The 26,067-nt window shown below is 36.8% G+C and overlaps 1 protein-coding gene across 1 annotated transcript in view; it reads right to left on the bottom strand.

The window, feature by feature from the left end:
* Positions 1-7,757: 7,757 nt before the first annotated feature.
* limk2 (LIM domain kinase 2) overlaps positions 7,758-26,067 on the bottom strand; it is a 32,909-nt gene continuing 14,599 nt past the window's right edge. The window contains exons 4-16 of the mRNA XM_048187089.1: positions 24,613-24,722; positions 22,468-22,659; positions 21,961-22,066; positions 20,723-20,937; positions 20,348-20,531; positions 19,528-19,614; positions 19,085-19,216; positions 18,462-18,518; positions 14,282-14,347; positions 13,527-13,704; positions 13,135-13,190; positions 12,710-12,867; positions 7,758-9,252 (exon numbers count right to left, since the gene is read on the bottom strand). Coding sequence (XP_048043046.1) covers positions 9,090-9,252; positions 12,710-12,867; positions 13,135-13,190; positions 13,527-13,704; positions 14,282-14,347; positions 18,462-18,518; positions 19,085-19,216; positions 19,528-19,614; positions 20,348-20,531; positions 20,723-20,937; positions 21,961-22,066; positions 22,468-22,659; positions 24,613-24,722 — 1,704 coding nt within the window. The 3' untranslated portion in view covers positions 7,758-9,089. The remainder of the gene's footprint in view (positions 9,253-12,709; positions 12,868-13,134; positions 13,191-13,526; positions 13,705-14,281; positions 14,348-18,461; positions 18,519-19,084; positions 19,217-19,527; positions 19,615-20,347; positions 20,532-20,722; positions 20,938-21,960; positions 22,067-22,467; positions 22,660-24,612; positions 24,723-26,067) is intronic.

Below are 26,067 nucleotides of genomic sequence, written 5' to 3'. Positions count from 1 at the left end.
CACATACCACGCAGGTAGTTAAGTTAGTTAGTTTCACATCACAAATGAAATATCAGTTCTTATAACTTACATGGAAGCACTCTGTTTTTTATTTTATTTATTTTTTTTTTTTACGATTTTTAATGTTTTTGAAAAAAAGTCTCATATGCTCATCAAGCCTGCATTTATTTGATCCAAAATACAGAAAAACAGTAATATTGTGAAATATTATTACAATTTTAAATAATGGTTTTCTATTTTAATATACTTTAAAATATGCATTTCTCTGATGCAAAACTGAATTTTAATTAGCCATACTTCATACTTCAGATACTTCAGAAATCATTCTAATATGCTGATTTATTATCAGTGTTGGAAACAGTTGTGCTGCTTAATATTTTTTGGAACATGTGATACTTTTTTCAGGATTTATTGGTTAATAAAAGGTTAAAAATAACAGAATTTATTCAAAATACAATCTTTTCTAACAATATAAGCCTTTACTAAATCAGTTTAACACATCTTTACTGAATAAAATTATTATATATAATAATTATATTATATATAATTTTGCTTTCAAAAAATAAAGAAAAAATGACTGACCCCAAACTTTTGAACAGTATATTGTTACAAAATGTTTCTATTTTGGAAAGATTATATATTGTTGCAAAATATTTCTAACCACAGAAAGATTTCAATACACACCAAGTTTTAAAAGTATGTCTGTAATGCAGTCTGAATTGCAACAAAAACTCCCGCCAAACATGCATGAAATCACTTTTTTTTATTATAAAATAAAAATATATAAATAGATGAATAGTAATAATGATAATAAAACACTAATCCATGCATCACCAGAAGTGTATATGTGTATTTGATTGTCAAAATATTTGGTATCTGAACAAAATTTCATGGAAATTTATATTCACAATTCATTTTCACAACACACTTTACAAAAATATGTTCAGAGATTAACATTTGCTCTGTTATAAGTATAAACCCTCTGGGTTCTACTCCCAGCCCCTCAGAGTGGGACTTGAATGATGTAAAACTCCAGACAAGTTTTCAAGCGCGCATCCGTTTTTAACGCGTCTTGACTGTCGTACGGTCTGACATATAGGACAGCTGAATTCCCACAGTGTGACATGAGGATCATTTTCGTAGTCTGACAAGCAACAATCATAAAGAACTATTATAAATCGCACAGTGTGCACCCAGCTTTAAAGCGTGATTTCCCCTTACCTATTGGAATGACTTCCCCGTTAGAAATGTTATGTTTCCAGAACATTCTCAGAACGTCCCCACTGGTGTAAAGGACGTTGCCTAGTAACGTTCCCAGTATGTTCAGAGACGGTCACGATGTGAAGTTCTTTTAAGGTTTGGAGGACGTTATTTGGTGGGCCTTCAGGGAGCATTCAGGACGTTCTCTGAACATTTAAGGAACCATATTTTATTTGGAAATGTTCTCTGAATGTCCCTGCTGCCCCTTTCAAAAAATGTAATATTAGCGATAAACTGACTAACAAAAGTGGCTGTTCAAACAAAAACTATTTTTTCTTGAATGTCTTACAAAAGACAAAAAAAAACAAAAACAACAACAGCACATGCATGAACTAAAGTAACTGCTGTTTCACTGCTGTATTACTGTCTTTAAATAAAGCAACATGCAGCAGAACATCAGTGTTTCTGGATCATCACTGACTGAAACACAGGCTCTACTCTTCAGCACAATGGTGACCTCACTAAACTCAGATAACAGAAACGACTGATCTATTGAAATGGATTTGGTTGCTCATTGTTGATCAACATACAGTGGCTTTATTCACAGATCTCTGTATATATATATTTTTTTCTACATTCTGATAGTGCATAAAATCCTGTCCTGCTTTGATATTTTGAAAGTTTTTATCATTGTGACAGAAATTATTCAAACAGAATCATGTAGACTCACACAGACATCAAGATTCTGAGTATGATCCTCAACAATGGTGACAAAATTTTCAGATAAACCGATTAACTCTGAGCATCACAAAGCAAGCTACTGAAGTCACAAAAAAGATTTTTGTTTATTGTCACCATTGTTGAGGACCATACACTGATGTCCGTGTGAGTCTAACAGATGCTGCTCAAAACTCTGTATAATGAATTAAAAAAATACAGAACACTAACCATTATTAATAGCTAATAAAAATAACAAACAGTTAATAGATTCATAATTCAGACTTTGGTGATGACACTCTATGATGATTGAATCACCAGCACTAAACAAACCAATTCATCTGATCAGAATTTCTCTTAGTTTTTTTCTTTTTTTGGTTTAACTAACTAAATTCTAATGTTAAATGTCAAGAATCAAGAGGCCATCTAAAGCAAATGCTCACCTCAATAACAGTGACTTCAAACTTTATTATTTTCTATAAAACACTGTTAGACCTTTTCTGAGCTTTTTTACAGTAAAATACTGGCAACACTGTTGCCAGTAATTTACTGTTGATTGTACAGTTATTTACTGTAATCTACAGTATGTTACTGTAAAGATACCATGCATTTAAATGTAAATTTACAAAATAATTTGTATTATATGTTAATATTATGAAAATATCATTACTATGAACTTGTTTCTTTATACAACATTTTAAACAAAAAGATTTTCACTGAACCAGGAACTACACAGTCACCATCTGTTAAATAAAACAACATGCAGCATATCACCAATGTCTTTTGATCTTCTCCTGAACCTAAGAACAGGCTCTTACTCAGAGTAAAAGTAACATTGACGCTGTGTTGCAGTGAGATAATTAAGTTTATATTTAAGTGATGATTGATCATCAATGATGAACACATGCTGTTAACAAGCAGAACCACTGAAAAGAGGAATAAGAACGGAATAAATACGAGCAGAAACTACAACTACGAGCAGAACTACAACTGTCTTCCAGCCATTACACATATTACACTTATTACTGACCAGATTAACTTTATTTCTACAAAATAAATCTTATTGAGAATTAACAGAAGTTTAGATGTTGATATTTTGGTAAAAATGTTTGTTTTTTATGTTACCATTGAGGAGATCAGCGTTTGCTTTAGTTGAGCTCTTTACCCATGACTTTTTATACATCAGTTTTTTCTTCTCTGGCTGCTTAAACTATTCATATTTTTATGGCAGAAACAAATATAGAGGAAAAAAAAGTTGTTGAGTGCTATTAGTTATGTGTTGGTGAAGACATAACCATCACGTAGTCTCTTGATTCACTGAATTCATTCTGTTTTATCCATTGTTACAAGGTTAATATTTTTTCATTATCAGTGAATTAGACACATCCAAAATGATTACAGAATCATCACAACAGCCAAACACCTGATTAACTTTATGTTGGCCTTTTCCTGCAATATCAAATGTTTTTTATAAACACTCATTTACAGCAGCCAGAGAAAGTTAAGGTAAAAGAGTCAAGAGCCCAACTAAAGCAGACACTTGTCACCACGATGGTGACTGCAAACTTCAAAAAAAATTTATTTTCAGTAAAACATCAACATCCATATCTGTTAATTCTCAACAAGAACTTCTGTACATGTATGAAAAAAATAAATAAATAGGGAATAGTGAATGAGGGTATAGGGTGTGATTTAGAACAGCCTCTGAGTGTTGACTTTGAGCATTGTTAACTCACAGTATATTCCTGTAGGCTATTTTCTTGAAGATGACAAATATTACCCAGAATGCAGTGTTTTCTGCAGTATATTACTGTTTTAATAGAAAATTAATTTGGCTGTTTTTCTACAGCAAGGTCTAACAGTGCACCCACACAGAAGGCGACGTTCTCGTGACCTTGCTTGATGTCTGTGTGAATCTACATAATGCTGTCTGAACAATTTTTGCACAACAATAAAAACTTTCAAAAAATCAAAGCAGGAAAGGATTTTATGCAGTATCATAGAACAACAACATAAAAGAAAATACAATATTCAGAGATCAGTGAACAAGGTGATGATAAAATCATCAACAACAAGCAACCAAACCCATTTGATCAGATTTTTTTTTACCTCACAACATTTTTGGTGACAAATGCTTTAACACAGTTATAACAACTGGAGAAAAAATAAAATCAAAACATCAAGGGTCAGGAGCCCAACTAAAGCAAGCACTTACCTCCGCAATGGTGACATTTATACATTTTGATAAAACATCAACACCTCATTAAGAAGATTTGTATGAAGGAAATAAAGTCAGAGTGGTTTGTAATAAGTGAAGATGCAGAGCTCTAGAGAGATCTGTTAGTGTTTAACGTTGTTTCTGTTATCTGAGTTTTGTGAGGTCACCATTGTGCTGGAGAGTAGAGCATGTGCTTCAGTCAGTGATGATCCAGAAACATTGATGTTCTGCTGCATGTTGCTTTCTTTAAAGACAGTAACTGTGTAGTTGCTGATGCAGTGATACAGCAGTTACATTAGTTCGTGCATGTGGTGTTGTTGTTGTTGTTTTTTTTTTTGTCTTTTGTAAGACATTTAAGAAAAAATAGTTTATGTTTAAACAGTCACTTTTCTTATGCCGAGTTCAGACTGCACGATTTTAGCCCCGATTTTGGCTCGCCGACAGGTTTTGAGAAATCGCCAACAAATGCCCGAAATCACAGGCAAATCGGTGCTCGTTCACGCGAGTGACAATCACGCAGTGTGAATGAGCAAAGACGCGATCTGAGAGAATCGCCGACGAGTCGCCGACACCCGTGAGATATTTGGCATGCTAAATATCTGGACCTGTCGGCGATTCAAAATCCTGCTGTGTGAAAATGTTCTGACTGAAAACTACATCGGCGATGACCGACAGCCAATGAGAGAGCAAGATACAGAGCAGCGGGGAGTTCGGGGAGGAGTTATAGACCACAATATCAGCAAGCATGGCTTCATTCACATAAACATTACAATTATATCAAACGGAAACAAAACAAACATTTGCTTGACCATCCGCAAGAGCAGCACATTGAAAAGTTATTTATTTACCTCCAACTCTCGTTGCAGAACACACAATCCACAGTCTCCCCAACCATTTCCTCCTCCATATTCTTCTTTTCTTTATGTTGTTTTCACTGCAAATCAGCGCACATGCAGTTCGTATTTCAAGCTTCTTGCGGGCTACCGTTTTTAATAATAATAATAACTCCGGTCCTGCACGCGTGATATCGCGTTGTTTCCTTGTCACATCTCGCGTGTGTTTGGTTGTGAAACGTACAGTGCGTTCCAAACGGGATATATCGCCCTCCGAAGGGCACTTCGGAGTGAAAATAATCATGGCCGCCATATTGAAGGGTCGTTCCAAACCGAAGTGCTCAAAACTGGCCACTTCAAAGGGCCCTTCGGAATTAAGGATTTCGAAGGGAACAACTGATGGACACTTCGGGCCCCCATGATCCTTTGCACAGGGAAGTTTGACGTCACAGAATGGGTACAGGAGGCTCAGAGTTCGATTAACTATAAAGGTATGTATAATATTTTATACATATTTTAAATATATAATATTTTTCTGTACTACTGTAGCCTAATATTTATATGAGTTAGATTTGGTACATTATTATGGTCAAAACGACTTTCTACTTCAACAAAAATACTTTACAGCTCCCTTTATCAGTCCATTCAAATGTTTAAAATACATAAATACAATATAGCCTACATGCGCTAAACCTAAAATAAATAAATAAATAAATAAATAAACTAACGTTAAATAAAGGGCGCAGCTTGCACAATCTAAGTTACTCCTCCTTGATTGTCTCGTTAAGATGACGCAGAAGTGCATTCCAAAAGAAGAGTTTTTTTGATCCCTTCACCCTTCATCCTTTCGAAGCTCTCACTCCGGAGGGTAAACCCTTTAAAGGGATTAGGGCATAGGGATGAGCCCTTCTGAATGGAACGCAGGGTCCGTTTGCAAATATTATACATATCTTTATAGTTAATCGAACTCTGAGCCTCCTGTACCCATTCTGTGACGCCAAACTTCCCTGTGCAAAGGATCATGGGGGCCCGAAGTGTCCATCAGTTGTTCCCTTCAAAATCCTTAATTCCGAAGGGCCCTTTGAAGTGGCCAGTTTTGAGCACTTCGGTTTGGAACGACCCTTCAATATGGCGGCCATGATTATTTTCACTCCGAAGTGCCCTTCGGAAGGCGATATATCCCGTTTGGAACGCACTGACAGTTGTCGGCGATTCTTCCTATTGTAAGTCATGCAGTGTGAAACCTTCTGTCGCCGATCCATCGTGCAGTATGAACACAGCAGCGACTGAATGCTGGCCAAGATAGTCATGCAGTGTGAAAAGAAAAGTGACCCGACTACTCTGAAAATCGTGCAGTCTGAACTCGGCTTTAGTTAATTTAGCTCTAATTTTCAATTACATTTTTTGGCAAGGACATTCTGAGAACATTTCCAAATAAAATATGGTTTCCTAAACATTCAGAGAACGTCCGGCATGTTCTGTGAAGGTCCACCAAATAACATCCCCAAAACCTTATAAGAACTCCACATCATGACCATCTGTGAACATAAAATTTCTAGCAAGGAATTTCTCCTGCATTTTTGCTATAACGTGTGTCTTGACAAAACAGTTAAAGCAGCCAAAGAAAATCTAACGTTAAATGTCAAGAATCAAGAGCCCAAGCAAACGCTCACCTCAATAACGGTGACTTCAAACTTTATTATTTTCTATAAAACACGCACGCAGAAGGCGACGTTCTCGTGACCTTGCACAACTTCACTTAAAAGTTCTCTAAAAGTGACAAAAATTCTAAAATTTTACAGAACATTTGGGACATAGGCCTTCTATGAGGTCTCCCTGACACGTTGGATGTAGCTAGGCCTCCTTTCTCTCTAGAGTCAATATAAGGCCTCCTAGCTCAGCCATGGGCTAAGTTCTTAGGCTCTCTGTGAGCCTCCTTGGCCACTGCTCTTGAACTAGAGTGTTGTTAGGCCTCCTCTCGTTATGAGAGTCATTCTATTAGAGGCCTCCGCTCCCCTCCCCTCATTTTTTCCAGGCGCAGCGAGATGAAAAAATCTTTTCAGAATGTTTCAAGCACACCACAGGTCATGTGACAACAACCAACCAGTCAGCTTTGGCCTTTCCGTAACAACATTGAAAGCTCAGTCGAGATGGACGAACAGCTGATCATAGCTGTACAGGGCGTTTTTTTATTTTTATTTATTTCTCTTCTCCATAAATATATCTAGTAGTAGTGCTAATGCAAGAGCTAGAAATACATTTATCCTTCGCTGAAACTTCATCTTCATGGAGAACACAGCTCATGATTGCTTGCTCATGATTACACTTTTGAAAAGATGAGAAAGTGGTGTGGCTGGCAAATGCCATTTGGAATTGTACTCTGAAGTCTCTATTAAACTTGCAGTGCTGGGGATGCTCCAGGACCAGGTTTGGGAAACACTGCAATGACTACACTTTAACTTATCTGTACGTTTAGGACTGTCATATTTAACTTTTATTTCATTGAAATATTAAAAATGAAAAGAAACAGGTCAAGAAAATTTCGCAATGCCACCATCTATATTGTCACAATAATGATCCAAGGTCATGTCAAGCACGCTTCATTGTAGGACACCGTTTTGATATATTTGATCAAATCTAGAAGCTCATTCTATACATACTTTGTACAGTATACACATACTAACCAAAGTCAGCACCATATACTTACACAACAGCGCCTCCCTGTGGGTGATTAAACACTTTCAAAGAATATGAAATTGGTGAAAAAGAGAGCAAACGAAGACAGCCAATACTTTATTCCATTTTTATTCATGAAACATTAGTGTAAGGAATCCTGTAGTGTACAAGTAGTGGTTATAATTTTATACATGTCAGTACCATTGACATACGATTAGAAAAATGCTCTTGCACAGCTTTTCACATTCTACAAACATATGCATACCACAAATCCACATTATACCAACGCAACATCAAATCTATACAAAAGATGAAAAATATATCCAGTTTTAATTTAAACATTTGTGATCAAAGTGAGGATGACATTCATTTTCAAACATCCTCAAACCGTCACTTGTTAAATTCTGCAATTGCAGATATTTTGATTATAGCCTGTTTCAGAAACGAGCTCAAAACTCGTAGAAACGACCGGTCAAGATCCAGCATTACGATCTCACTTATCATTTCACTTGGAGAATACAACTCCAGAGCAGGTTTTGATAAAGAGAAAAAAATATTCTTGCCCAGTCATGATATATTTAAAAGGTGAGCCCATGACAGCGGAACAAACAACTCCAGTTTTTAAATAGCTGATGTACCAGGAACGAACTACAATATAAGAAGCATTTCCAAGAAACCACACATTGGAACGCATATCAGAACTTAGAAGCGTGCTGCTTTCTTTCATAACAGTTTTATCGCTTACTGTCTTTGGATTATAGAGTTACAGAGGTCAGGACCTCAAGTGCTAGTAAAACAGAAACAATCTAGCGATTGAGTGTACATAAGCACAACTACCTGCAGGGGGCGATGTGGTCCAACACAATGCTTGATTTACATTAATTCCTAGAGTTCAGGTCATTTCAATATCACAAATCAATAGAACTTTCCATATTATTTAGGCTGTAATTTGAAAACATGTCCAAGTCACATTTCACCCTATTTGTAAAATACTCACTGTGACACTTCCATGACAATTAAGCACATTTCTCCCCAAAATTTTATTGTGCGTTAATTTTATTAGAGTGGTCTCAAATTTTCATTAAATCTGACAATTGCGGGAAACTTAATCAAGGAAATCTATGATAACTTAAATAGTGGTAGGCGTAAAGGATTGAACAACATGGCTAAATCATAACTAAACCATCCAAATCAGACAGAAGCGACAAGAAGCTCATAGTCAAGAAGCTGAAATGCATCTGTTCCCTAAACAGAAATTTGCCTAGAACCCTTTGCAGTTCTAGAATGCCCTCAAAGTTCTGTGTGTTGAGACAGATCTCTCTAAGGAACACCAGCATGAGCATGTTTCCAATATGCAAACCCAAGGTAAACGCTCTCAGTTCTGTAAACTCATTTAAAAAAAAAAAAAAAAAAAAAAAAAAGATCCAGCCTGTGCTGAGACTGGATTAGTCCCTGTTGTTTTCCTGGTTTTCAGAGGCAATTTCACTGGGTCCATAAGTCCTTAAAAATTTCTGCTGAAGTTCATCCAGTTCAGCAGGCAGAGGGATATTCAACTCTTGATTCAGAGTTAATGCCTCAAAGCAGTCCTCCAACTTCTGAAAAGCAGGTCTGAAGAAGACAGGAAGAGGAAAAAGGTAAGAACTGGAGGTCTTTCTGTCCATTACTGGGTAATGTTAATCACCACTGTTCATACTATAGCTAGATACACTACCATTCAAAAGTTTGGGGTTGGTAAGATTTAATGTTTTTGAAAAAAAGTCTCTTATTCTCATTGCTCACCAAGGCTGCATTTAACTGATCAAAATACAGTATACAACATTACAATTTTCATGTCCTAATATTAATTGAGACTACATGGAAGATTTGTAAAAATTAATTTGTCATTCATGTTGTTAAATCTGCCTGCCCCTAGTAACAATCAGGGTTCGTTCGGCCATGAAAAACCTGTAAAAAACTGTATAATAGAATATATGTTTAATCGTACCCTGAATTTCAGAGTTGGATTGTGGGTATAGCACAAGTCACAGCACAATTCCCACAGTCTTATAATGTATGAAATTCCTGCAAACATTTATTCACTATAGCATGTTGGTTAGATGATTAAATGAATCCACATTTGAAAACAGCATGATTGATTCAGTGGTTCTTCCACATCTTCTTTCTCTCGCAAACGTACGGTGGCCAAGAAGTGCAAACACTCACTTTGCAAAAAACAAACAAAAACATGCCCTGGGACGCTCTCACTGCATGATGTAGCCTTTTGGAATGCAGTTACAATGCCCCTAAAATTCCAGTTATGAGGGCAAAATGCCCATGTTTTTGTTATAATAAATGGTACACAAGCAAGAGTGCTGCTTTTCCCAAATATCAGATCGACCGATTTGATAATGATTTTATATACTTCAATAAACAATAAGTTAATGTTCATTACATTTTAGGAAAAAAAAAAGTTAATAATGTAGGTTTTGCTCTATTTCGCCAACGAAAACAGTTCCAAACAAAGTCACAGAAGAACTCACTGTAAAAAAAAAAAAAATGATATGACCAATAAGTTGAAAACTTTAACTCATCAAAATAAGGTAAAGGTGCAATATGTAATATTTTCTGTCCACTAGAGGTCGCTAGAGGCCTATTCAAAACAAAGGCGTAGCTTGATGACGCCAATTTTGAGAGCGGAATCTTGGTACATGTGGTCTTCACCTCAACGGCTGGTGGAAAAGAATTGGGATAGGACTCGGGAAGAAATCATGTTCATGGATGCGATTATTAACGTTACTGTAGTATGAAGCAGAGCAGGACCCAGTGTTGTGGGAGCTGAACGAGGCCGCTGGAGCGATTGAGCAACACACGCCTCACGAGCAGCGGAACTTTTATTAGTCGCCGGCGCCGCTTCCACTTTTCTGGTCATGAGTATGAGGTAACGCAGCTCTGTTTATCATATTAGATACATTTGAGTGTGTTGAAAATGATGTTATAACGTTACTCTGTGGGTTCGCTCGGCAGCTGATGCGAGACACTTGTTGCACACTGCAGTAAGATAGATCGATTTTAGAATATCATATTAAATGCTGGATGGCTTGTGTTGATAAATGGCATGCAATTAATTTTAAAACGTATTGTATGATGGAGAAAATGCTGTTACTAAAAATAAAGCTGCATCTGATTATGCTATGTTAGCTACTTCACAAAATAGTGTTTTTCTCTGAGGCATGGTAAAGGATGGTACTCGCAAAAAAAACAAAACAAAAACAAAACAAAAAAAAAATTAGATTTAAACAGTAAGACTAAACGTGTTGAGCTATATAATAATAATTAATTTTCTGTCTATAAATATATCGAAACAATTGTTCCCTTGCCTATTAAAACATGTATAAAAAAATACAACCGGAAACCGAGAATAACGCGGGTATGATGCAAATGACAGGCGACTCCACACACGTCCCGGAGCCTTGGTTAAAATTGCAACTTTCTCACGATTTAAAAATAGTTGCAAACATTTGGGTTATTGTAAGTACTCAAGTGAACAAAATATATAACACTGGCCTAGTGGTTTTTGGATATTTTACTGCAAATTTCAATTGTCAGCTTTTTTTTTTTTTAATTTCTTTTTGTTTAATGTAATTTAAAATTAAATTACTTATACAGGTAAGTTGATTATACTTAAATTTAAGGCAGCAACTTTTTTTTAGACATGACTCATTCCAGAATGAATCAGCTATTTGACTCAATTCATTAAAGCAGTGACTTGTCGCCCTACTGGTGGTTTTATTTTAATAAAAAAATAATTTTATAATTCAATATTCTATAAAACAAAACATTATCTCATAACATTATTTATGAAATTGTGACTGCAGTATATATATATATATATATATATATATATATATATATATATATATATATATATATATTTATTTATTATTTATGACTATTCCCTTGCAAAGGTACTGTTTTAACGCACAGCTACCTGGCAAATATTCTGACCCAAACTCTCTGACTCTTCCATCCAGATAGGGGTATTCTCTGCTTTTATTGTTATTTTTATTTCTTATGCATTCCATTTTTATTCTTATGTATTTGTTTCTTTTTCACCTAAAGCACACTGAATTACCATTCTGTATGAAATGTGCTAATGTCTAAACTAAAATGTGCTAAAATATCTTGACATCAGCAAATTGCATCTCTGCACTACAAGCGAGCTGCACGCTGTGATACAAGACTTTCGCTTGCGTTTCGAAACATTTATAATTTGTACCTCTTTTTACACCATTCAGTACCTGTGCACTCTCTAAGAGATGGTTTTCTGTGTGCACTGCTCAGAGTCACATACAAAGTGCACACACATAAACCAGCCTTGCAAACAGATCGCAAGTACCAAATCAAGTTCTTTTTTGCAGCTTATTGTGCTTAAATTATCAAATACACACAAAATTATGTAAAAATGCCCGTCTTGCTGAGTATCCTCATAAACGCAGTCGGTTATGTCTTAAGTGAATGTAAGCAGTTGACAAAGAAAACGTGTATCAGTATATTGGATCCATGCATAAGGCAGCAGCCCAATATAGCTACTGCTGTTTGTGTCATTAATGTTAATCAAACAACAAAAGACAGAGAAATTCACTCACTGCTCTTGACTAAATTTACAGTACAAATTTACTCTTGTTTTTAAATTTACAGTGAATTAACTGTTTTTAATTTACAGTTTATTCAATTTCTATAGTGTTTCTATACCTGAATACTACTGTTAGTAGACCTACCCGAAAAAAAGAAAAAAAACATTAATTTGTATCTTTATTCTGTTGTATTTATTTGTGCTACTGCTTTTAATTTAGTTGTTCTTATTTTATTGAGTAAATTCAAATCAAAGTTTGAAATCAAGCTTCCTTGTGCTGTGTGTAAGCTATTGCACAACAAAATAACCCCATTATAAAAACCCAAATACATAGAGTGAGCAAATATTTAGGTGAGATAATTGTCATAAAAAAAAGTGAAATGAATGAAAACCACCTTCAACATTACTGCTTATAAAAGAAGGGCATTTGTGACAAAACACAGTGCAACTTACCGGTTGTCAGGGGCGAGGTCACAACAAGCCACAGCCAATGCAAAGAAAGCAGGAGGACAGTGCTCAGGAAGGAACTTCTCTATGAATTTTCGCACATTAAGCCCGAAATCCAGCGTTCTTGGAAGACACTCAGGATCTGCATAAACTTGACCAATAATCTATTACCAAAAGAAGAAGGAAGAATGAATAAAGAAAAATGGAAGAGAAATAAACATGATGAAACTTACAAGCATCCGCTTTATAACCGAGAATGAAACGTAGCCGTTTTGACTCAAACCAGTTGAGTGTAATGTAAGCTTTCAGCATTCCTACATTTGTATTCGACAAGCGCTTACATAAATGACAGTTAGTTCTAAGAGCACATGCTGTCCTCATAAAGAGATGCCATAAAATCTGAGATGTTTACCACTCCATAAGACTCTTACCTCACAAAGTACAATGCCAAAGGAGAAAATATCCACCTTCTCATCATAGCGTTTACCTGTTTACACAGAAGAAAAGAGCTCCATCAAGAAAAACAATCTTACAGAACAACTCACAAACACCTTTATATTAGATGATGACAATATACCTGGAGGAACAGGACAATATTCTCAGACGACAATTAAGGTGATATAGGTACATTTGACATTCTCATTTACATGTCCAGTTGATGTCCATCCAGTAAGCAGATTATAAAATGTAGTCACATAAATAAAACTATTCACTGATATTTTTAAATCTTTCAGACACCGCATGTGAAAGCGGATGGATATTTAGTTTAGGATTATTTGTTTTTCTTGATGCAAAGATCCTAAGTGTAATTCTCTTTTCTCACCGTTGAGCATTTCTGGGGCCATCCAGTACGGGTTCCCCACCACAGTGTAGCGTTTCTTACGGTCAATGCGTCTAAACAGCCTTTTCTTATTGGTTGGTTTGTCGGGGGGTGGCTGCTTGACCTTTTCCTCCATGATTAGACGAGACAGACCAAAATCTGCCACCACAACGGTATTGTCCTGCAGGGGTCAGACAAGTCGAGCAAAGATGAATAGATTTATGCTTAATGTGCAAAAATGCTTATCATGACAGATAAACATTTCTATGATACAAGTTTGAGTATAAAGGAACAAAATAATAAAAAGAAAAAAATTCAAAAAAATATTGAAGAAGTGTGTCAAAAATCTTGATAACACGAGAAGTCAGTCCTAGCTTTAAACTGTTTGTGCATGTCTAAATGTGCATGTCTAAAAAGGGAAGCCATTTGTTCTCTTAAAAAGGTTCTTTAAATAGCTTGTCATAATTGATTCACTGAGGATATGTGAATATCAGCGTTTCCTCTCTTATCTTCTTACCACTAACTAAACAAGCGAGCACCCACTAACTAAAAAGAACAGATCTTCACACTTCAATGTATTTTCTCTCTCCTGCTCAAGTGTTCTTACATAACTTGTTTTTGGGTGCTTGTCTACTTTAGCCTTTCTGTTTGTGCTGACAAAAGCCCGTCAGCTATTCTAGGCCATGGGCTCCCTAAGCAAGGCCTAATAAATATAGACTTTGATCTAAATTAATGTGAAATGGGTGAAACTCCCGTACCAGTTTGATCAGGCAGTTGTGAGAGTTCAGATCTCGATGTATGATGCTCATTGAATGCAGATATGCCTGAAAGAATAAAGAAGATAACAAAATCAATCAGAGAAGAAAGAAAAAGAGGTTGTGTCTGAGCAGAATGAGGAAAGACAGAGGTGCATTATTAGACATCTACCACTTGATCATCACTACAACAAGAATAACTAATACAAACACTGAAGTGGTGCATTACAGCAACACTAGGCAACAGGACACAACAAAACCTCCTACTAAACAGGAAATTGCTTCACAGTCTCTTAAACTACTCAGACAAGTCTTATTTGGGATGCACATGCTCTTGGAAATGAAAGTAAAACTGTGTTCTAACTAGGCGTAATTTAACAAGTTTTTTGTGGCAAGTAATGTGTGAACACACTGGAAGTGCAAATATTGCATGGTACGATACAATGGCAGCCAATCTGAATAGGCATGCAACAACAGAATTTACAGACAATACTATTGATATTGTCTGGACACAAAAAAAAACACATATTAGATACCTCTTCAAGGTTTATATTTTTTCCATTATCTATCAGTATCTATCTATCAGTAAGCGACGAGAAAAAAAACAAAATAACGACTTTATTAAACAATATCTAGTGATGGGCGATTTCAAAACACTGCTTCGTGATGCTTTTACGAATCTTTTGTTTCGAATCAGTGGTTGGGAGCGTCTATCAAACTGCTGTTACGTCATGAGTGTTTTGAAACGTTTCGAAATTTCAATGGTTCATGTGACTTTGGCAGTTTGATACACGCTCCGAACCACTGATTCGAAACAAAAGATTTGTAAAGCTTAGAAGCTTCATAAATCAGTGTTTTGAAATCACCCATCACTAGATTTTGTTGAAAAAAATGTTATTTTGTTTTTTTGGCTCACAAAAAGTATTATTGTCGCTTCATAACATTAAGGTTGAACCACTGTAGACACATGAATTGTTTTAAATAAGTCTTTAGTAGCTTTCTGGGCATCTGAAAGTGTTAATTATCTTGCTGTCAATGGAGGCCTCACTGTGCCATAGGATTTTATCAAAAATATCTTAATTTGTGTTCAAAGAAGAACGAAGTTCTTACAGATGTGAAACGACATGAGGGTGAGTAATTAATGACAGAATTTTAATTTTTGGGTGAACTAACCCAATAATTATTGTTAGACGATAATCTAAATTTTAATATAGGTATACAGGTGCTGGTCATATAATTAGAATATCGTGAAAAAGTTTTTTTATTGTAAATTATTTTTAAAAATGAAACTTTCATATATTCTGGATTCCCTACATGTAAAGTAAAACATTTCAAAAGTTTTTTTTTTTTTTTTTTTTTATTTTGATGATTAGAGCGTACAGCTAATGAAAGTCCAAAATCCAGTGTCTCAAAATATTAGAATATTTCCTAAGATCAATCAAAAAATGGATTTTCAAAACAGAAAAGTTCAAGTTCTTTAAAGTATGTTCATTTGTACACTCAATACTTGGTCGGCAGCACATATTACAGCAAATGACTTGCTCCTAGCACAAATTACAGCATCAGTGAAGTGTGGCATGGAAGTGATCAGCCTGTGGCACTGCTGAGGCACTATTGAGCCTTCAGATCATCTGTATATTGTTGGATCGACTGTTTCTCATCTTTCTCTTGAAAATATCCCATAGATTCAGGGGTCAGGCATGTTGGCTGGCCAATAAAGCAGAGTAATATCATGGTCAGCAAACCACTTGGAAGTGGTTTTTGCACTGTGGGCAGGTGCTAAAGTCCTGCTGGAAAAGGAAATCAGCATCTCCATAAAGCTTGTCAGCAGATGGAAGCATAAAGTGCTCCAAAATCTCCTGGAAGATGGCTGCATTGACTTTGCACTTGATAAAACACAATGGACCAACACCAGCAGATGTCACGGCCCCCCAAATCATTACTAACTTCAGAAACTTCCCACTAGACTTCAAGCAGCTTGGATTCTGTGCCTCTCCAGTCTTCCTTCAGACTCTGGGACCATGATTTCAACATGAAATGCAAAATTTACTTTTATCTGAAAAGAGGACTTTCGACCACTGTTCACTGTCCAGTTCTTTTTCTCCTTAGCCCAGGTAAGATGCTTCTGACGTTGTTTCTGTTTCAGAAGTGGCTTAGTAGTCCTTTTCCTGAAGATGTCTGAGTGTGGTGACTCTTGATGCGCTGACTCCGGCTTCATTTGACTCATTGTGAAGCTCTCCCAAGTGTCTGAATCGGCTTTACTTGACAGTATTCTCAAGCTTGTGGTCATCCCTGTTGCTTGTGCACCTTTGCCTACCCAATTTCTTCCTTCCAGTCAACTTTGCATTTAATATGCTTTGATACATCACTCTGTAAACAGCCACCACATTCAGTAATGACCATCTGTGACTTACTCTCTTTGTGGAGGGTGCCAATGATTGTCTCCTGGACCATTGCCAAGTCAGCAGTCTTCCCCATTAGTGTGGTTTCAAAGAACAAGAGATACCTGGAATTTATACTGTAGGGATGGTCATTTAATGAAACTCAAATGTAAATATTGTAATATTTTGAGATACTGGATTTTGGACTTTCATTAGCTGTACGCTCTAATCAACAAATAAAACAACAACAAAAAAAACCATGTAGGGAATCTAGTATAAATGAAAGTTTCATTTTTTTAAAACTTTTTCACGATATTCTAATTATATGACCAGCACCTGTAAACTATTAAAGGATTAGTCCACTTTTAAATAAAATTTTCCTGATAATTTACTCACCCCATGTCATCCAAGATGTTCATATCTTTCTTTCTTCAGTCAAAAAGAAATTAAGGTTTTTGATGAAAACATTCCAGGATTATTCTCCTTATAGTGGACTTCAGTGGCCTCCAAACGGTTGAAGGTCAAAATTACAGTTTCAGTGCAGCTTCAAAGGGCTTTAAACGATACCAGACGAGTAATAAGGGTTTTATCTAGCAAAAACGATAAGTCATTTTCGAAAAAAATACAACTGTATATGCTTTATAAACACAAATTATTTGCACGTGCCTTCCCTATTCTACTTACGGAAAAAAACAAAACTGGCGCCGCGTTCGTACCTTAAGTTGAATAGGGAAGGCGTAGGACATACAGCATAAGTGTTTTGAAGAATGCAGAAAGCAGAAGCACGTGCAAGGCGATAATTTATGTTTATAAAGCATATACAGTTGTATTTTTTTCGAAAATGGCCGATCGTTTCACTAGATAAGACCCTTATTCCTCGTCTGGTATCGTTTAAAGCTCTTTGAAGCTGCACTGAAACTGTAATTTTGACCTTCAACCGTCTGGAGGTCATTGAAGTCCACTATAAGGAGAATAATACTGGAATGTTTTCATCAAAAACTTTAATTTCTTTTCGACTGATGAAAGAAAGACATGAACATCTTGGATGACATGGGGGTGAGTAAATTATCAGGAAAATTTTATTTGAAAGTGGACTAATCCTTTAAATATCCAACACTGATGGATAAATATCCATTAATGGCTGATGCCAATAAATATAAAATATACTAATACTGGCTGATAAGTGATAAACAATATGGCACAGATATTGTGCATCTCCAAATTAAAACATACTTAATGTAGAGCTACCCAGTGTGTTACAAGAGAAATAGAAATCAAATGTCCGTCAAAATGTCCTGACGTGGCATTTCTGAAATGTTACACATGGAGATGTCACAGATTCATATTCATACTAAAACAGGACTAATAAATTTGAGTAGAAAATGATACTAGTATTATTGCTCCTCTGATGACACCAAACATAATGCAAAATTGTTTGCTCTCAGTTGACAAAACCCATGCCATTGGTTGAGCTGATATTGCTGCATCATACTGGTTGAAACACTATAAAACTACAACGTTTTGATAGTACCAGAGGCACAGTGTTTACACTTCGAGGAAAATCAACCTGCGGAAGTCGTATAGTCTTTGCATATTAAGCTGGGATGGAAAAAAATTTTTAACATCCAAATAATTACATTAAACTGGCTGCAAAACCCATTAAAATGTTATCTCACCATTACCTTCATAATATGTATATATAAGTATGTAAACGATAATCCAAAATTACCTCAAATATTGTACAACAATAGCTTATATTGTTTTGCAATGCTATATGTGTGTAGACCCAGAAGCCCACTCACCATTCCAGATGCAATGCTCTTTGCAAAACTAACTCTCTGTTCCCATGGGAATGAGTCCTGTAGGGATAAAAAGAGAGAGAGATGAATTGCTGGCCTAGTTTATAACCACACTATAATACAGCCCAGTGTGACAGCACGCTATTCTGTCCGTGAAATAGAGAGGAAATCGTTACATAACGGCAGCCGCTTATTACAGACACAAATTACTCACACACAGACACAATTATTGAAAACATTATAGTGCATTAGAGAGACACAATGAAAGACTGAACGAGAGAGGTATATCATCTGTTATCCTTATGTTTTGTGGTGAAACCCATATTTGAAGCAAACCCAGTGGGTGATCTGGAAAACATTCCCACTAGAATCCCTCACCTGGAAACACTTCATACCTCCTTTATCTCTCATCCAATGCAACCACACAACTGCATTTTCTCCCTTTCATTTCATAGAGTGTGTTTGTGCTTTTCAGTCCCTATTCCATGTCTCTCTCCCTTTCTCCTTGCAAAGTTCATCTCAGGTGAACAGAGACAGTGACAAAGACTAAAACACTACCAGATGATGTATGGCCCTTCCTAGAAGCAAGAGGAAAGGAAAAAAGGGATTTTAAAATCAGGACGCACCGTGTCACGGATAAAATCCTTCAGAGTGCCTCCCTCAATGAACTCTGTTATCAGATTAAGCCGCTTGTCCTTGTACAAAACCCCAATGAACTTCAAAACGTGTGGATGATCAAGACTTCTCATCACTTTTACCTGGAAAAGAGAGAGAAAAACACTAATCGTTGAGATTCTTAAAAGTTATTCATACTAAATGCAGACTGGATAAATCTAAGACTAAATCTCTTTTCCTCTGAAGAAAATCACAAACCCTACAGCATCACTGTATCCCGGCGCCACATGGATCTGTTTTATCTGTTTAAATCACACTCTGATACTGACCAAGTACAGACAACAAAGGGATGGAAGGAATAAAAGTGGATACGGAGAGATGAAGGAAAAAATTAAGGAGGTAATCAGATGGAGGAATGAGAGATACTTGCGGGGAAAGAAAGGGATCTTCATACCTCCTTTAGGAACGTTTTTTGTGTCTCTTCATCACAGCGGATCAGCTCCTTCATGACCATAACCTCACCTGTGGCTTTATGGGTCACCTACAGAAGATCACACAGTATTAGGTTTGGAAATTGAAAAAATGATTCCGGTTCTTCAAAAATATTGGAACCAAATAGTTTCAAAGGGATAGTTCACCCAAAAATGAAAAACTTGTCATCGTTTACTGGCATTCATCCTCATGTTGTTCAAAACCTGTATGAGTTTCTTTCTTCTGTTGAACATGAAAGAAGATATTTTAAAGAATGTTGGTAACCTGAAGGTAGCCATTGACTTCCATAGTATTTTTCCCCTCCCTTCTATAGAAGTCAGTGGCTACCGTCAACTCTTTGATTACCAACATTCTTTAAAATATCTTCTTTTCTGTTATACAGGTTTGGAATAACTTGAGGGTGAGCAAATGATGACAAAATTTTCAGTTTTGGATGAACTATCCCTTAAACGAACTTCATTAAGAGTTCTCGAACTTCTGCATTCTTCTGCAAGTTGCGAATGGAACTATAATCCTGCACTGTGGCATTCCAAGGCAATAGAAATTTCTTCAGCTGAGTTGTTTGGAAATTCAATGATTAAGAAAATGCAATTTAGAGCTGTGGAATCAGAACCGAAATTCCTTATGATTTTGGTACAGAAGGAAATACAAGCCTGTCCTCCAACAATGAACTACACGTATTCAATGCAGCGATACAGCTCTTCTAGACAACTTTGTGGAACCAATGACTGCATTACACTGCATTACAAGGAAAATGAGATATGTTGTATGTTGTAATAAACCTTAATGGCCTGTCCAAAGAAGCCTTTTCCAAGGATTTCTCCATGGATGAGGTCACAGGGACGGAAGATACGGTGGGACCAGCTGGAAGGAGAGCGGAGGGATTCAGAACGCCCAATATCTCGAGTCAGAACTGGAGGGTCCTTAGGAGATGAGACTGGAGACTTGCAGGTGCTGTTGCTACGTCTACAACACACAAGATAAAAGTATTAATGTTGTATAAGCCCAAATAGCAATGAGAATAGGAGTGTGTAATATATATTTACTTTGGACCATTTCTTGTATGTCCACATCCACTTGGAATAAGAAAACTGTGCTTCAGTTTTAAATGTTAAACCTACACAAGCCCAGTGCTGAAACCTGATTGGATAAGTTACCTGAGGGACCTCCTCTTTAAAGTCCTATTGTCCACTGTGTCACTCCGCTCAATCTCAGCATCTGCCTGAGAGGACAGACGCATACGAGAGGCCGCGGGGACACCAAGTTGATTGCAGGTAGTGCCCAGGCGCAGTCGGTCCAGACGCTGTCTGACTGGATCATATTCCATCAACAGCTGCAGTGTCTGACTGGTCCGATGGATGAGGTCCTCCACCTGAAATGACCAATCAGAATTCAGAAGCTCACAAAAAACTCTGGTCGTTTTTTATAAGCGACTGTGCGCCACAACAACAATAAAAGCTAGAGGACAGCATTTAGTCATAAACTTCAAAAGCATTGTGCACTAGTGCTGTTCACATAGATAACATTGATTTCCCTCCCAGTCAAAGCTGGTGCCACACAAAAGGTCTTTCTAAAGGTGCAAAAGATAAGCCTTCAATACCAACAATAAATCTAAGATTATGTAATACACAGGAACAGTGGAATACATTTGAGATTCAATATTTTTAGGTTGACAAATCTGGACATCCAGTAATGAGGACATCCAACAGCTTTCTGTAATTGTGTCTACGTTCCATTTTAGGACTTTACGTTTTTCCATTTTTAGGATTAAGTGGACCTCAAGCTGCTCATTACAACAGGCGGATGGCTGCCAAACAAAGTCAGTCCTAAAACCTCAATGGCACATGATTAAATTAAGGCACAGATGAGAAGCAGTGGAATTCAAATGTTAAGGAGAAATGGTGGGAAAATGAAATCAAATTTACAAATGCACAGTGAGAATGCAAAGCATTTAAATCAGAGTTCACACAAACCTCCCAACGCAGGTATGCATTACAAAGTTAAACCATGCATGACTCCACTACATTCTATTCTTAAGAAAACTAAATATTGCTTCTGCAACATTAACACTAACAAAACCCAACAGATGCAGGTCAATGAAGTTATAGCAAAGTGCCAAGTGCCATATGAATTATAAAAAACCATCAAAGCAATAACAAAGAGCCTGTTTCTAGGATGTAATGGAAATTCAGTGTGATGACCAGGTTAAAGTAATTACCAAGGTATGAAAGGAGTGTCATTGTATGTGCTGAGACAAGCTGTGGTATGAGTTTGTATTTCAAATGGTTACCATGCCGTTCCTCTGTATTGTCACTCTGCTTCAACACGTTAGCATTGGCACGATTTCACCTCAAAGCTAATATCAAGCACGCTAGCAGTAATAAATGGAAAGTACCTCCTCCTCCATCAAAGCTGACACCGGGAGTCCATTGATCTCCAGGATTCGGTCCCCAACATGGATGGCGTTCCGAACCTCTGGACTAATATGCATCCCTCTGACCCTGTAAGGAAAAGGTTTCGGGAAATTTTCATCAAAAGACAGGTTAGGAATGATGGGAGAAATCTTGTAGCTTTCTGTTAAGGTTTTAAATCCAAAGAACACAAAAACAAATTGTCAGTTTGTGCCCTCAATCCAACACGAGCAGTTGTATCACCACAGTTATGCAACACATTCCTTATGGCATTAACAGTGTCTCTGGCATGGGGTGTGGTGGCATTGTGATGAATCTGTGAGGTGATAAATAACTTCAAGTCGCTATTATTCAAAATATTTCTCAGCATATTCTGCTTGCTTAACCAAAACTCAAACGAAGATCTCAAGTAAGGAAAGCAGGGGATGCATAAAGGTTTTTTTTTTTTTTTTTTTAAAACATGTTAATTAAATTCTGCATGTCTTACTTACTCTTTGACCTGGACACTGGCCGTGGCACTGGTGCAGTCTCTAATCACACTGACAGAGAAGCCCCTTTTACCATTGGTGGCAGAAGGCATGGATACCAGAGTCACCGTGTGAGGGAGCAGGTCTGTTGGAGAGTCAGCCAAACCACGCTTCTCCAACATCGGTGTCAGGACCACCTGCTTGTAGCATTTACCACTGTGTGAGAGAGACAAGCTGATGAGCCTTACTAGAGTTCGAAAACTTTAGAACCTGAACTTTTAAGGCAAGACCTGACAAGAGCAAGTCACCTCCAGACATGTTATGTAACACTCAGATGTGTCAACCTACCTGTGCTTTACTGAAAACAACAAATGAAGAGAAACTACATGCTGAGCACACACAAAATGCAAGTTAAGAAGTCCAATAAAAAGCCTTTTCGATAAAAAAATTAGGAGATAATGATTATTATCATATAAAATAAATTCTGTTTACCATTACTGTTTGAATATAATATACATTTCCCAAGTTCCCATAGTTTGAATTTAATTTGAAAAGTCTCCCCACAGACAGTTAATGTATGTGATGTTTTCTCAGTAAAATTTGGAAATAATAAGCCTTATTCGTGAAAAAAAAATTTGTCTTAATTATTATTAAAGAATACATTTTATAAAAGAATAAAATTGCATAAGGTTTCCTCACCAGTTAATTTTAAGTTAATTTGGTTACCAGTACAGTTTGTAACTAAAATAAGGGTGACCAGATTTTTTAAAAGTCTAAAACCAGGACAAACAGGCGGTGGGGGTGTTTTTAACGGGAGGTGTCCACCTATCATTACATAAAATAATAATAGAAATGCAAATTTACCTGGTTACCTGCAATGCCAATTTGATGATTTACCTTTGTAAGTGTAAAAAATGTAAGCTGAGGGTAGTAACCCTCATAAAACACTACATAATTCCACGTGTTGCACAAAGAAATTCTTAGATTTTGTTCAGTTTGTCTTTCAAAAACAGCTTTGCATCTCTGCAACGTCATCCTATTGAGCACCACAAATGGTACCAGAGACCGTAGATAAATTGACACTGAAGATACTTAAAGGGATAGTTCACCCAAAAATGAAAATTTGATGTTTATCTGCTTTCCCCCAGCGCATCCAAGATGTAGGTGACTTTGTTTCTTCAGTAAAACACAAATGTTGATTTTTAAAGCAGAACTCAGTAAGATTTGCGAAGCTCCCCCTACAGTTTCCTTCAGTGAATCACACTGTCGTAAATACTCCAAGCATAGCTCTGGACTACAACGACTACAACGCTCACCAGCGCAGTAGTTCTGCAAATACAGTACAAGAAATCTCGATGGAGGTGGGTAATTTTCGAAATTGTCTTATAAAGTCATAATATATACATTGTTTTTGAATTACCGTAAAGCATTTTGTCACTCTCGCGTGAACGTGAACATGAGGCGAGATCGGTGCAGCTCAACTTGCAAGTGCTGTATTCTGGCGTAGACGTGCCAGAGGGGGTTAGTGCTCGCCTCAAACACACCACTACAAGTCAATTAACCATCGTAAGGACTTATCTATGAAGGTAAAAAAAGTTACTTAGTTCTGCTTTAACTGCAACCGTTGCCGTCTGTCAGTGAAATAATGCGAGTGAATGGAAACTCTATCAATAAGAGTTGAGAAAACTTGCAGACAAATCCAAATTAAACCCTGCGGCTCGTGACGACACATCGATGTCCTAAAACACGAAACGATCGGTTTGTGCGAGAAACCGAACAGCATTTATATAATTTTTTACATCTAAAACACCACAATGTCCAACTGAGTTCAGCATTCGCTTAGTGAGGTCTGATCGCGCTCTGACAACGGCAGTGATGTCTCGTGCTTATGAGTGCATTTTTCATTTTTGGGTGAACTATCCCTTTAATTCAAATTGAAAATTCAGTAAGCCTAATACTGAAACTGGGACATATGTACTTTTTTTGTGTGTGAATTGTCTGGGCACACCTTGTAAAACCAAGACATCTGGTCATCCTAGCTAAGATATGTAAAGTCAACACAAGAGGAATCATTAATACAGTCTAGAGCTAGTGTGTGTAAAGTTTCTGCACGAATACAGTCTATAAATACATGTAAAATTTGGAGTTGAAAAGTGTGAAGTTACTCACCAGTAAAGTTTGGTACGTTCCACTAAGGCATAGGTATCCTGATCCTCAATCACTACCCTGCAGCTCAAACACACAAAGCATTCAGGGTGGTATTTATAGTCTCCTGCCACCTGAAACACACAAATGCCCAGCGTAGGTCAGAACATCAGATGCCTCGTGATTTCATTTCGCAAAAGAAAATCCTAAATGCCAGCAACACCAGCCCTGACAGTGGTCCAGATACAGTCTTTATGGAATACTCTCAGTGTATGCTCACAGCTCTCTCTGCCAAGCTCAGGCATGGTGGATCATGCTTTCATTGTGCTTCATCTGCTTTGTGTCGGTGTACCGTCTTCGTTCAGTCTGCGTTCTTTGGCAGTGACGTGAGCATGTGTGCTATCTTTTTCTGTAACACCTGCAAGTGTCTGGGCCAGTCTGTTATCAGAAGAGACATAAAGCTGCCAGACCCTTTCTATAACCATGATCCCATGCTCTTGCACAACGTAATTTGTGTCAATCTCTGTTTAATACCTCCTACCTCTATCTAATGCAGGCTCTCGCTTTGACCTCCCTCTCATAAATCTTAGAAAATACACATTTACAAGAAGAAAAACAGTTTTCTCTTTTTACTTTTACTGACATTTTACCCTGATAAACAAATAAACCGGAAAGAACTACACATAACATTTTATTCTGAGAATTTACTGGAAATACATTAACCATAAACAGTCATTTACTAACCATTCCACAGAATTCATTTGCATAAATCAAACACATTTTTTTAACCTTGTAAGCAATTAAATATCCCAAATCCCTTTCTTTAAAGGGATTTGGGATATTTTAAAGTACTGTTTTGATATATAGCATATTCTATTAACTTCAGACCAACACTACTTCCCTAAGAAAACATCTTGCACTTTTAACACTAAAAAAGTGTTTATTAATGATTTTCATACATTTGAGGATGTCTCCAAAGGGAAGTTTTGTGGGATTTATTCAACTTCTAAGGACACATTTATCTCAGAATAAAAGCCAAATAAAACCCACAAACACATTAATTACCTCGATTTTGCAAATAAATCAAAGTCTCAGTGCCAAAATCTTAGTAGCTTTCCATTTCACTCCTTAGAAAGATATTACACACACACTTTGCAGCTCTTTTTGAACTGTATTATGAAGGCACACAAACTCATAAATTCTAAATAAAAAGAAATGCCAATCAACAAGGGTTATGGAACAGAAACAGACTTTTATTCTCTTATTGTGAATGGAAAATTATTTAACCAATAATCCTCTGGCTCTTCCTTTCATTGTGGCTGAATGGAGAAAGTATGAGGTCACGCTGCGATTTCATTTTATGTGTACCACAAAAGACAGATTAGCAGTTATGTTTACCGAGCTGTGAATCAACGGTCCCAGGGTTTGACTAACCAAATTCTTGGGTAATTTCTCAACTGGGTAAGCCACACCTCCTCA

This window comes from Megalobrama amblycephala, linkage group LG4 (genome assembly GCF_018812025.1).
Source record: "Megalobrama amblycephala isolate DHTTF-2021 linkage group LG4, ASM1881202v1, whole genome shotgun sequence".
Taxonomy (NCBI): domain Eukaryota; kingdom Metazoa; phylum Chordata; class Actinopteri; order Cypriniformes; family Xenocyprididae; genus Megalobrama; species Megalobrama amblycephala.
The sequence above is the reverse complement of the archived record's forward strand: the minus strand, read 5'-3'. Positions and strand labels throughout refer to the sequence as shown.